Genomic DNA, 14,442 nt, shown 5'->3' on the forward strand with positions numbered 1-14,442 from the left:
CTCCAAGTATTATTACTTTTTGTTTGTCTTTAGTGCAATTTTCCCTCTTTACTAAAAAAAAATATATATATATTTACTTAAAAATATCCCTTGGAAAAGTGAAGTCCCTTCCTACCTATTAAGAATGTCTATCTTTTTATGGTATAGGTTTTTTTTTTTATTTTAAACAATATTTACAGAAAAAATCTTTTACGATATGTCAGAAATCTAAGTTAATATTTTAAATTGCTGTTTTCAAGTGACTCTTTAGCATAGTAGTTTTAGCCCAAATCCACCAAATTCATTAAAAACAAAACAAACCAACAAGCTCTGTTTTAATCTTAAAAGAAGTCCGCATCTATCTAAGGACTTGGATGTACCCGTATGGCTTGGCTGTGAGATTTATACTGAAAACAATTCCATCCAAATTGGTTGTGTGCAGTCCACTCTGTTTCAGATACAGCTGGAACGCTTGCTCTCGTCTGCCTCGTATGGCAACCAGGATGTGTTGCTGTTATTTGTTTCCCAACTAATTGCAAGTCCCTCGGGCCTGGGAGTCACAGCATGTCACTGTGTGAGTCTGTGCCTTGTGAAGTCCAAACGTTTGCTGATTTGGTTTACTTGATTTTATATTATTTTGTAAAACAAATGCTTCCTATATTATGAATGGTTTACCATATCAATCTGAATTTTTATACGTTAGTCCAAGAAATTAGTTTTAAGACATATATAGAGTGGAATGTTTCCTTTTATTAATTGTGGTCTGAATATAGCTTTTAATGTACTTTTCAATTCTCCAGAAGAGTATATTTATATAAACTTTTTATATTCTTATGAAAATTATATTCAAGGTTCTCACTTATATCTTTTGGTGACTGGTAGAAATACGATTTCCTATCTATAATGCTGAATACTCTAAATATAAAACAGAAAAGAAAATTGTAAGTGGAAGAAGAGGGAAAATGCAGATGTTCCTCTCCTACTGTCTGTTGTTTGAGATTAGACATCACAAAGCATCTTTCTTCCCTTCTTAATGTAGCTATTTCTTTTCAAATCCATGTTGGTGAGAAAATTCAACTCAGGAAGAATCGCCTGATGTCTTGTTTAATACTTCACCACTGTGAAGCGTCCTCTGTATTTTTCCTTGAAGTCGTACACGGGCAGAACTACTGTCCTTGCCCTTGCTTTTTGTCTTTGCCGCACATTTACTTTTCGACAGGCTTAAATAATGGCTCAAATGGCTCCAATGATTCATGCCCGCATAGGGATGTCTTCATTTGCTCTATTCACATTCCCTGTTTTAACTAATGGTCTGGTGAACACCTAGTGTAGGTGCATTTTATTAGAGAGTATATTCCCTCTAAATGCTGTTCCTAAGCTGAAAGAAATGGGCCATCATCACATAAAAATAAAGTATCTCTGTAGAATTTACAAGAAATGGAATGTCCTTATTCCTGAGGCATAGAACATAAGGGGCTTTTTTCTCTCACTACACTAATGTTGATTAAGGGTATAACATCAACAGCTGTTGTGACATACAGGAAAATGAATTCATCCACTGAAAAATCTCACTTAAAAGGAGCAAATCTCTTGAAGTTTCTCGTTCTCTACAGTTTTCTTTTTCCTTTTGAGACAGGAGAAACCAGTTCCCACTCTCCAGATTGCTTCACTCTGAGTTCATAAAACTGCAATTAATAATGGTGAGCTAAGGCCTTTCTGGATTTGATGCACTGCTCTATCATCATTGAAAGAGAGTCTTTAAATCTGCTGTTAACAACTTGTAGGGACTTTGCACTGATTAATTCATCTGGCCATGGTCTCAAGGCTGACATGGCATCTTCTAGGCCTCCTGTTCCATTGGGATCAATGTCATCATTTTATAAGAAATGAACTTACTACTTTATAGACTTAGTTGGAAAGACATTTTAATGGTCAGCTTTAGACTGTGCCACTGGACTTTAATTTGTTGACTTATGAGAACACAGAAAATCTCATATTTTACTGAACTTTCTAAACATAAAATAAGGTTATCAGAGAATCCTGGTGATTCTGACATTTGAACTTCAGCAAAAGGGCAATCCATTGAGGTTAAGTACCCTCCTTCCTGGAGTGCCCGCCGCTCCATCCACAACACATGCCACGTGCTGAAGAAAACACCCCTTAGGAGAAGAGCACTGACAATCGGGTCAGGAGAGTTGGCTTTTAGAGTAGACATTACTTGGGGGCCACACAACATCTGTTCTCCCTGCATCTGGTGCCAGAGCCCGAATTCCTGCTGAAGAGGTACCTCTCGTCCTCTGTGTGGCCTGTGGAGCTGCCAGCCAAGGCTCCCGGGCAGTCTACCCAGGACAAATGGCTGAAGCTAGTAAGCTTTCTTCTTTGGGGTTTGGAGTCTTAACTATAAGGATAAGAGGAAAGAGAAAGTATGTGGAGCTAATTTGTTCTAGGAGTGGCAACCTGAATATATTTGTTGTCCAGAGCTAGTTTCTGCCCCTCTGGACCTGGATTTTGCTTCTTGACTATGAGCCACTTCCAAGCCTCAGAAGACATTCTGCTTTTCATTAATTTAGCTAGAATCAGCGTCTGTTACTTTCCTCTCAAGAACTATGTGATGATTAATTTTATGTGTCAACTTGACTAGAGTAAGGAATGCCCAGGTTGCTGGCAAAAATATTATTTCTGACTGTGTCCATGAGGGTGTTTCAGGAATATGTTAGCATTTAAATTGGCAGTCTGATTTTTTAAAAAATCACTTTCACCAATGTGGGTGGGCATCATCCAATCTGTTAGGGGTTAAATAGAACAAAGAGGTAGAGGAAGGACAAATTTGCTCTCTCCACTTGGGCTAGGGCATCCATCATCTCCTGCCCTTGGACATCAGCATTCCTGTTGTTTAAATGTCTTGCTTGAAGCAAGACTTATAGCATTGGCTCTCAGAAGCTGGGCTTGACTGGAAGTAGACCACTGGCTTTCTTGAGCCTCCAGCTTGGAGACAGCACACTGTGGCCCTTCTCAGGTTCCATAAATGTGTAAGCCAGTAGCTCATAATAAATCTATCTATCTATCTATCTATCTATCTATCTATCTATCTATCTATCATCTATCTATCTATCATATCTGTCCTCTATCTCTATTGATTCTGTTCCTCAGAACCTAATACAAACTATTAAAACTTTGTTTTGTAATTATTAGATTTTAATAGTAGTGTATTATCTTTTGATATTCCTTAACCTTACATTCTTTTGAAAATAAAATGTAGTAGAATATATTTACTGTAATTTAAAATATCTCTTTAGTAGGCATTTCCAGGGTGAAGTGTTTATTGGAATCCAAAATGCTGACCTAAGTCTATGAATGGTTCTTGGCTCTATTCCTGGGCAAGCTCCCTGCACTCTTCGAATGCCAGCCTTCCTTTGGGTCAAGATGCTCCAGCCACTCTTGTTTTCATTCACTTTTTGAAACATGACATGTTTTTGTCTGTCCATTCCTTCTAAGTGAAATTTTATTTCATTGCCTTTACTCTCTCTATCAGCAAATGCGTTCTCAATCTTCATGTTTAAGCAAAATCTTGAGCAGATTTTCCTTGTCAACAACTGATTTCACATATCCTTTTGCTTAGTTGATCATCTTCATTTGGGATGCCTCAGAGGCATTTCACACTTAATCTGACTCACCCAGGTCTGGTTCTCTCATCTCCAGCCAGTTTTCCCATCCCCTCCATTCAGCATCACCATCATGCAGTGCCTCAAGCCAGTAGTCAGCCTGGACTCATTCCTCTCATTGCCCCAAACCACTGCACCAGCCAGTTCAGTAGCCTTTACCTCTGAAATAGATCCCCAATTCTATTTCCTCTGTTTCACTTTCACAATTTTATCCTACTGCAGTTATCATCATTTACATATTCAAATGCAATATCTTCTATTTTATTTCTGTGTACTCTTTTTTAAAATTTTTTTATGGATTTCAGAGAGGAAGTTAGAGGGAGAGAGAGATAGAAGCATCAATGATGAGAGCACACCATTGATTGGCTGCCTCTTGCACACCCTTTACTAGGGATTGAGCCCCCAATCCAGGCATGTGCCCTTGACTGGAATTGAACCTGGGACCCTTCACTCTGCAGGCCAATGCTCTATCCATGGAGCCAAACCAGCTAGGACTCTGTGTACTCTTTAGCTCATACAATATAAGTGATTGCTCAAATTCTCTTTCTTAGAATCTCCAGTGGCTCCAATTAGGAAAAAATATCCCAATTCCTGACTGAGGCCAGCAAGGTAGTCCAACATTATTGCCAACTTAAGCACCTTCCTTTCCCTCCCTCCCTTTCTCCATCATTTTCTTTTCTGTCCCTCCCTTCTCTCTCCTCCCCTCCCTCCCTCCTTCCCTTTCTTCCCCTACCCTCCCTTCCTTCTTTCCCACTCAGCCATTCGGAATTCCGAGCCACTCTGTGTGTGCACAAGCTCTTCTCTCTGTTGAAATGTTCTTTGCAGATTTTTGCCCAGCTGAACTGGCCTCTTCTTGTGATTTAACTCTCAACTCAGATCTCTCTCTGAGCCTCCTTAATCACTGTTTCTAAAGGAGCATTCCCCATGCTCTATCACATCAGCCTGTTTCAAAGCTTCCAGAAAACTACTCCTGTAAAAGTATCTTGTTCTCGTCTTACTTATTGATATAATTTGCAAAGGCATATTTCCCCATCTAATTTCTCCTTTTAATTATGTTTAAACAGAAACCAACATTCTCTTTGGCTGTTACTTTTTCCTCACCTGTATTTTGGTTATTAGGTAACACATTTTCACAAGTTAATGAAGACTAATGAAATAAGAGCTAATTATCCTTTTTCCTGTGTATACATAAGAACAGAAATCTCAAGATATGCTGTTTGTGCAAATTAACAATTTAAAATAGGCATGAATGTGGCTTCATATTTAAGCTAGTCAGAAAAAGGAGCCCTTTAAAAAATGAGAAGTATCTGAGTGAAAGAATTAGCCTGGATTAATACTTAGTCATTATTATAAAGCACTTAAGTAAATGAGTTCCTTAAAGGCAGAAATGGCATTTTCATTGTTTGACATCTTTGTTTCTTTGCCTAACATGTTGTCTGTGAGCTCAAGAGGAGCCTCATCAAATAGTTGCTAAATTGAATAAAATATATATTTTAGAATTGTTTTAATGCTTACAATCTGAAATTATGTTTGAGCAAGGGAAGGAGATTTTTGTTCACTTAGAATTATGAAAGTTCAGTGAATTTATGAATATCAATAGAAGTAGGATTCTCACTTTCTCCATCTCATTGGCAAACAATGATCAGGAATGAGATGAGATTCTTGTAATATGGATTTGAAATTTTGCATTTTATTAAGAAGAGAATTTTTAGGACATGGCTTTGGGGACCTCTAGGCTGTTTTCCAGTATCTTGTTATATCAATTCCTAATATGTATTAATTCTGATTAAATGATAACCAATGTATTCAAGATGCCAAGTCATTGGTGACCCAACTTCTCTATGTTAATACTAAATAAATTCAGTGAGTTTCCTCAAAAATGTATTTAAATAATGATCTTGAAATCACCAAAGACTCTAGTCACCATATGACTACTTGTACTTAGTTCAAAATGACGACACAGTTTTCAACATCCAAGTGTTTTTCTTCCTGGCGCTTCTTGGAAGGTCAGAGGGCAACTTGTTCACTGCCCTCAACTCCTCTTTTTAAAATCACACCTCTCCCAGAACTATGAATTTTCCCACTAAGGCCCTCCGGCTTCAGCAGTTACTGGAAAGTCAGCACCTGATGAGACGATGACAAACATTGGGGCACACTGGTAACCTGGGTTATTTTGTTCTTCCCTCCGCTGACTGCATCCAGAAGAGAATGCCTCATTGAAACAAGTCCAGATAATTACAGGAAAAGAGCTTCATTTCAGCAGTCATAACATCAGATTTTGTAAACAATTGACTTTGCACATACATATAAATACGTGTGTATTTGTGTGCATGTACATGTGTGTGTGCACATATGAGCAATTTTTATGGAAAACTGGTTTTGGGGAAATTGTAATGGGTTTTGTTTAGGGATACAAACTCTTACAAATTGGTAGCTGAGAGGCTGAAAGCATCACAGAACTTGACTTAATATGTTCCGCAATGTGCTTTATTATTGTTGTTATTATTTACTTAACCTTTAGAAATTAGGAGGTTTCACATGGAATTTCAGATTTCCAGTTTCTCCTGAAAAGTCAGGAGACACTGTAAGAAATTGTGTGCAGTTCAAGCACTGGCGACGCTGTGATTTTAAACTACAAATGGCAACAATTTAAAGGCTTCATCCTCCCTGATGCTTCTCTTCCGTATCAAATGGTGGAGGTGGTAGGCACTGAAATGCTTACCCAGAATGCTCCCTGGCTTAATGGGGCATTACATGCCATCTTATTCCACCTGTAATTTCCCCCTAATTTCTCTGTTATATCAATTTTCCCTTCATAAAGTTTTGCACATTTGGGCCTATTTTTCTCCTCTCCTTGTTATGACTTTTATCCAGGACATATTTTCTCACTTGGGGTTACTGAATTTGTTTCTGTCGTAGCCATCACCAGGCCTGCTGCCTAGCCTTTCCTCTGCCTGCCCCTGCCACTCTGCAGACTAGTTATGAACTCATGTGCCCTCAGCATGCTTCAGCCCCGGGCCCCGCCCTTGCTGTCCCTGTCCGTTGTCCCTCTCATTCTGTGTTAACTACAGGAAGAGCTAGCCAGTGTGCCCTGACCATAGCACAAAGCAGGCATCTGCCCTCTGATGACTCTGCTCCCAGCATTCCTCGCGCCACCTGTGCAAATAGATGGGGACCGCCTTCAAGACTGGCCTTTAGACCACTTGGTCCACAATTGCACAAGATAGCTCATCGTGCTGGCTACATATTTCAAAATCATATTTTGTTGTTCTGATTGTCTTAAAACAGGTTTTCTCTGAGTATGATCCTTGGATATCTTACCTCAGAATTACCTGTCTTGCCTCTTAAGCATTTATTCCTGGGCTCTTGAGTTCCTTAAGTTGGGACATAGGAATGTGATAAAGCTACAGTCTGATCATCCAGAATTTAAAGACAGCATGACTAATAGTGATAGAGGACTGCCTGATGCCTTGATAGGCTATAAAACAGGATTCAGTTACGTTGACAGGAGTGCATTTCAGGTCTGCAGTGTGTTTCCCAAACACTATTCACCTTAATTGTTGATAATAGCTCTGGGTGTGGCTGTAACCAGCTCTCTGGCGCCCTTGCTGAGCCCATCGCCCCCATGGTCCAGTGGACGCAGAGTGGAAGGCAATCAGCGCCTTGCCTTTCAGGCAAAAGCAAGCCAGTGAGATAGGAAACTTCTCGAGTGCAGGACTGTGTTTCTTTCTATTGTTTTCCTGCCCCTCTCGTGCCTCATCTCCAGGAACACATGGTTCATAATGCTGAGTCGCATTGGACAAATGGAGTGAATGTGTGAAGATGGAAATTAGAAAGGACATTAGCATCCAGGTTGGCAATGATGGTGATGACTCATTGGTCGGATGCACACCCTGAGGTCCGCACTGGGTCCATCCAGTAGGTGCTTTTACTTCAACTCTAATCAGTGAGGTGTTGCTATGATTCTCTACATTTCACCAATGGGGAGTGTTCAGCTAGAGTTGCAGAGGGAGGAAAGAGGCATTGTGATATGAGCAGCAACTACTTTTGTCATTCATGAAAAAATTTTGAACAAATTTAAACCATCTATTTTACTTTTAAGGGTGGGGGGAGGAGCTGATTAATAATCATTGGAAAAATCAATGTGGTAAAGTGGTTTAAGGCCAAGAGCATAATTTGGAGCTGGAAGACCTGAGTTCCAGATTCAGTTTGCCACTTAACAGCTCTGCAAATTTGAGGAAGATCCAAAGTCTTTCTGAAACTATAAAATGGGAACAATGTTACTGCATATCAAGTTGTTGTAGAGACTAAATGATGCAATTTATATAAAATACTATAAAATATAGAGGACTCTTACTATTCATAATTGTTCCAAATGTGAATGAGGATCTCAAAAAATATAACTATATTATTTTGAATCATGCTTCAAAGGGAGGGGGGCAGGCACACAGAAATAATGAAATCTCATCTCCACAGTCACTCAAAGCAGGTGTCACCATGCCTCGCTGAGGACTCTGAGCTTCCGGAGGCTCAGCAACACGCCAGAGTCACAGCCCAGCCAGCAAGCAGCTGAGCCGGGATTTAAAAACCACACCTGCCCAGCTGCAAATGCTCGACTCTTTCCAATGTGCCAGTTTGCCTTTAAAAATAAATAAATAAGCCAACGCGTATACTTTTTCTTAATATTAAAAAAAGAGATTTATGTTTGAATACTAGCTCATTCTGATGATTCCCCTATTAAGAAGTTCCCTATTAAGATGTTCCCGTTGCACAGGTTGTTGTGCTGACTCAGCATAATATCAGCACACGTTGGCAATGGGTCGATGTTATTGCTAGTATTGATCTGGTGTTGTAGAACTTCCTTGACGTATATGTTAAAGTCTCCCATGACCTTAGAATGCAATTTTGAGGAATGGCAACTAATAAGGAGCTGTTTCTGTACGATTGAATAAATTTATGAAATAATGTAAAAGATACACCTATTTCAATAAAATATCAAGTCCATTTACTTAAAAGACATCTAGAATCTGGTTCAATTTCTTTTTATGAAATATGTTAAACATAATTTGAACATAGCTTAAATGAAGTGTCCAAAGGGATAAAGCAGGTCACCTGGGAAATTGGCTTTTATGGATTACAAGAACTTAATGGATTACAAAACTGTACTTAATGGACACACTTTCTTTAAAAAGAAAATACTTCAGTAAACAATGGACTGGTCTATCAGTTTCATCATTGTTTCTATATGAGACTGTAGAATGGCATAATTATAGCAAAAGTCAATAATGTAAACATCACTATCAGTAGTAGTGAAGAACACCTTTGTCTTCATGGATTTGGAATTCACAGGAAATGCAAAGGGAAATCTTTGATCCAAATTCAATTTTTAATTTCACAGTTTTTTTTAAATGTTCTATTTAAACATCTCTTAATAAAGAGAAGTTAGAGAATTTTCTTGCCTGTGGCTTTTTGAAGGAAGTGATTCTGAGAATAGTTCATGTCTGCACCAACTTTTATCCTGAAGCAGAGCTCTAGCAGAGAGGAGCTCCAGCTATGAACTGTGATTAGTGGGGCATGGGGTAGGTCACGCCCTGCAAGTAATTTAACATCTTTCCTTTGAAACATTGTATAAGGTCGTGGTTAATTCAGATGCCCTGGAGTCACACACTCTGGGATCGAATTCAGCTCTGTCACGCTTCCTAATCTTGTCCTCTTAGCCCGTTACTTCAGCCCTTTGTGATTCTGTTTTCTCCTCTGAAAATTAGGAATAATTACTGTTGCACAGGTTGTTGTGATGACTCAGCATACTATCAGCACACATTGGCAATGGGTCGATGTTATTGCTAGTATTGATCTGGTGTTGTAGAACTTCCTTGACGTATATGTTAAAGTCTCCCATGACCTTAGAATGCAATTTTGAGGAATGGCAACTAATAAGGAGCTGTTTCTGTACGATTGAATAAATTTATGAAATAATGTAAAAGATACACCTATTTCAATAAAATACCAAGTCACTTTACTTTAAGAAACATTAGGATATTCATAAAATGAAAAGATTATAAAATGAAACCTTCTAGTAAATAATCATGAGCTTATACATATTTTCAAAAGCGCACAAAGTTGCTCTCGTCCTAGGAGAACATATCGATTTGTGTGTGTATTTCCAGCAGCGCCTTATGCACACGGTGCCTGTGGCCAGCCGCTCTCCCGGGGGAGGTGGCCCCTTTAATTGCAGTGAATGGCGATTCTATTTGTAGACATCACTTCCTACAGCACGCCTTCCTTGCTGTGATTATTATTTAGAAAATTCTTGTCCTCAAATGATTTAGTCTCCTTGGCTAAAGGAGAAAGTCCTACAGCACAACCAGAACCTCACAGATAATCTGTCCGAGTTGAAAACGTACATTCTCTCCCAGCAAAACCATGTGCTTACTGCGACAGAGGGAAACAAACACTTCTCAATGCCAAACACCTTCACATGCCACCCAGCCCGAGAGAGAAAACTTAAAAAAAATCAGAGGCACGAATATTATTTGATTTGCCCGGCATTCCATCTCCCACATTAGCTCTTGCTTATAAACAAAGTCACAATTTTCACATTCAGAGAAAATCCACAGCAAGAGGACTTACCTTCCTTCAACCAAGAAATATTATTTTTGTCCTTTTCAAAATGCTCAGCTGCTCTTACTTTTATGTTTTCCAGCTCAGTTTCTGACATCTAAGAGGAAACACAATTTGTGATATAAAAAAAAATGTTTAAGAACCCAAATTTGTGACATTGATCTTTACATTTAGAGACTAATGCCATATTGTAGGAAAGTGTTTTCCCTACAGTTTTGCAGTTCACTGCCTAATGTTGTCTTACATTTTATCCATTTGTAGTATTTTAAAACATTAATATTGAAAACTAAACTTTATATAATGTTTCATTTCCCAGCAGTAGAGTGCTATAAGATTTTATAATTTATGAATATGAAAGAATAACAGATTAACAACTAGCCACAGATTTGTAAAAAACAAACATTCTGTTGCTGTTTTCATGTTTGTAATAGTCTATAGAAAAGCATGTTGCAAAGTGATATACAGAGATATGCATAATAAGAAAACATAAGAGCACATTTTCAGCCATTTATTGGGTTGAATGAGAACCCTATGGGCTGAGACAGGCCTGGAGCTCTGGAAGGTGAGGTGACCTCCCCGGACCCCACTGCACCCCGCTTCCCGGCCTCTCTCAGGAGCTGGGCTGGCCTTGCTCCGGCCCCGCGGTGCTTACCTGGGATCCAGGGGGAGGCCCAGGGGCCAGGCAGTGTGCGAGGCGCTGGGCAGCCTTCTCCTCGCCTCCCGATGCCCAGCATTCCTCCCTCCCCGGCCAGGAATGAGCAGGGAAGCGAAGCACTCCCTGCCGCGGTGCTAGGTTTGTAACGCTGCCAACGCATCCAACTTGTGGCTGAGAGCTTTTCTAAGGTCATGTAAAGCCTGCGGTTCAAACAGCGAGAACCTCCTCCAGGCCAGCGCCGATTTAAAAGGACACTCTGCGAGAGTGGGAGAAACAGCAGCCTTCCCACCCTGACAGTGTCTTCACCCCTTCCTTCCTCCCACCGCTCATCCTTGGGGTGACATCAGAGGGTGAGGAAGAATATGCAGAGACGACTTGGGCTAAAAGCGAAGGAAAGAGCACCTCTGAGGCTTTATTCTTTACAAGTTCATCCTGCAGCAGAAACACTGAAAAACAAGTTTTCCTAACACTGTATAGGAAACAAGAAACAGATTCGGTTCTTTGGAGAGTCTGCAGATGTCCCAAAAGGCTGTGACATAGCATTTCAAAGCGGTTTTGTCATTAGATTCTCAGTCAGAGCTAATACTGTTTTCAGCAGAGGTTGGCGCAGGAGGCACAGCCCTTAGGCATGAGCTGACGGAGCCCACGGGCGGGCCGACGGAGCCCAGTCGCTGACCGGCCGATTGTTCGCCAAGGAGAGTCATTGCTGGTGTTGGCCACAGGTTCCCTCCCGGGGTCTCCACCCACGGCTGTCTGTTTTCTCATCACCTGGCACCCCTTTCACCCTGTTTCCCAACTTCATTTCTTGTGCTTTGCTCCAGTTTCATTGGCTTTGAAAACTACCTCGATCAGCCAGTTTCCACAGTAAGATGACTTTCAGCTTATCCCATGATCGATCAGGTAGCTTCCAGATTCCTTCGACAGCTAAGGAAGACCTTGAAGAGTCAGATTTTATAACATGATTCTCAAACTGTGGCTAAAAGCGAAGCTTCCTCCGAGGTACCTATCCGTTCACTCCAACCTCACTGTAACACTACGGCCCCTGAACTTGCCTGCTTCTATTATTAACATTCCAGAACCGCTTCCTCAAAACCTCACCTCCACCCCCTCCGGGAAGCCCTCCGGGCCTCTCTCACGGGAAGTGATCCGGCTCTTCCCTGTCCCAAGTGGACTCCTGGCCTGAGCCTCTGCGCTGCTCTACGGAAGCCCGCCCATCTCTCCGACAAGACTACCCCTGAGGACTCAGCCTACCCCACATTCCATGCGTCCGGCTCAGTGTGTGGCACGACCACATGAAGATGAAAGATGGCTAGATAAACAAAACCGAATGAGTATCAAACACCAGCGGTGCCTCCCTTCCCAAAGCGGTGGGCAGGCCTGACGGCTCCAGGCCAGGCGGCCTCCACTGGGGGCGGCAGGGGTCCCTCGGGCAGCGACCTCACCTGTGCTGACCAGGCAATTTCAGGTGAACTCTTTAAATTTCACTCCGGGGGAGACTGAAGCTGTAATTAACCTCGATTTTAAGTCTCGGCTTGGGAATGTGAGCTTCACACAAGTGCCTCCATTTTGGGCCTGATAACTCTTTTTTTAACAGAGTGTGTGAGATTACTTAAATTTTCTGAGTGGAATTTTCTTTCATTTTAAAGTGCACCATTTTTTTGAATTTAGATAATTAATTTTGAATTCTGTTCCTGTCTTTGTATGTGTAATCATTCTTTATGAGAGCTGTAGATGTTAAGCATTATATTCAATTTTTCCATCTACTTCATCAATAAAGATAAGACGAGGCACCAAGATAAACTATACACCACCAGTGCCTGTACTGGATGCTACATTACGTCCATTCCATACAAATGCCAGCCTTTAAACCAATTACTCATCTGCTTAGAGATGTTCTTGGGCCACAGAATTCTCCATCTGGGTGAGAGTCTGCTTTAAACTGGGATTTTAGCCTCTTGAGCTGGACTGGGGCTTGGAATGAAGGAGCTAACCCACAGCTGAGGATAAGAAGGAAGGAGAAACCAAGTCTGATGAACCCCAGGCAGAGCAGACTGAGAAGCGATAGATGGTCCAAACTGAAGCTCAAAAGTCACAGGCTAAACCATGCAGACCCGGGGGTGCAGCGTCCAGGCTCAGACTTCTTGATAAACTCTGTTTTTGTTGTCTTGTTTAAATAAAGATAGTTTGAATATGCTCTTATTTTATAACCTTATGCCTTTTATTTTGACTTTTGCATCCATATATCTAGTTCCTACTCAAAATCTGATCCAGGGACAAAAGCTTCAGGGGAAGGCAACGTTTGCCAAGAGAAAAACCTGCAAGATCATCATATATTTTATGTTTCTGTTAAAATAAAATTGAATGATTGAAGCTAGAGACTTCTTTAAGAAACAAATAATTATGTGCTATCATTAGTCTTTTTCCCCCCAAATCACCAGTCACTTGCCGTTGATTATAAAACAATGAAATTATATGTGTGATGTAACAATATGATATTAATCAATGTGTAGAGAAGTCGCCGACTCAGATGGAGCGACTTGAGGACTGTAGTTTGTACAGCAGAGCTGTCAGAGGGCTTGGTGGAGGGGTCCATGGACATGGAAGGGAGGGTGTACTGCTCCTTTCACAGCATGTTTATGCTGCAGCACTGAATCTCTGTATCACTTAGTGTAGTTCATTATTCTGATGACCAATATACGCCATTACATATTTTGCATTTAGGATATTCTTTTGGGGATTTTGTGGCCTTGATACAAAAATGCACATGGAATAAATAAACATTGGCCCAAAGTATCAGAGGCAAAGTAAATTCAACAAATCACACAAGCTTTGCCAGGGGAAGGTTACAACTAACCCCACAAGGCCTACCAATTACGGGTTCATTAGATGTTAGAACTCATCAAATGTGTAGCTTTAAGAACTAATACTCAGGGACATAAAATGAATTAAGTTTTATACTTGTTTCATGTCAGATCATTAAGAAAAAGCTGTTTACCTTCAAATTATTTTTATACCTTATAAAGCTGCTTTCGCTGAGAGACCTTGGCTGGCATTGATAAAGACATAAGAATAAACATGTGAATGACACTTGCTAGGAGGTTTATTATGAAGATTTTGGGTTCCTCAGGATTACAGTATGCACTGTTAACTGAGTGTAAATATCGTCACACTTCATGTAAAATGTAATAATTTTATAACTGTATCATTCCATTTATACACTCTCTTCTTTGTACTATTATTTTTAAAAGTTGTACGTCTACAAATGTTATAATCTGTTAGGCAGTGTCTGTGCTGTGTGTGTTTAAATAACAGTTGTCTTTTAAAGTAATTAGGAGAAGAAAAAAATGATAATTTTTTTAAATGTTTACTCCCATCGTACCATTTTTAGTTCTCTTTAATTCCTTCTGGTAGACTTGGATTATCATTTGATTTCATTCTTTTTCAGCCTAAAGAAATTTATTTTGTTTTTTTTAAAAAAATTATCTTTATTGTTGAAAGCATTATTGATGTCCTCTCTTTTCCCCC

General features: G+C 40.2%; 1 protein-coding gene across 1 annotated transcript in view; it reads right to left on the bottom strand.

Moving 5' to 3' along the window:
* The window catches only part of LOC106724560 (myoD family inhibitor domain-containing protein-like), a 115,754-nt gene extending 104,595 nt beyond the window's left edge, over positions 1 to 11,159 (bottom strand). Inside the window, exons 1-2 of the mRNA XM_014532416.1 lie at positions 10,915 to 11,159; positions 10,272 to 10,359 (exon numbers count right to left, since the gene is read on the bottom strand). Coding sequence (XP_014387902.1) covers positions 10,272 to 10,359 — 88 coding nt within the window. The 5' untranslated portion in view covers positions 10,915 to 11,159. The remainder of the gene's footprint in view (positions 1 to 10,271; positions 10,360 to 10,914) is intronic.
* Positions 11,160 to 14,442: the final 3,283 nt, after the last annotated feature.

The sequence above is a fragment of the Myotis brandtii genome, unplaced genomic scaffold (assembly GCF_000412655.1).
Source record: "Myotis brandtii unplaced genomic scaffold, ASM41265v1 scaffold89, whole genome shotgun sequence".
In the NCBI taxonomy this organism is placed as follows: domain Eukaryota; kingdom Metazoa; phylum Chordata; class Mammalia; order Chiroptera; family Vespertilionidae; genus Myotis; species Myotis brandtii.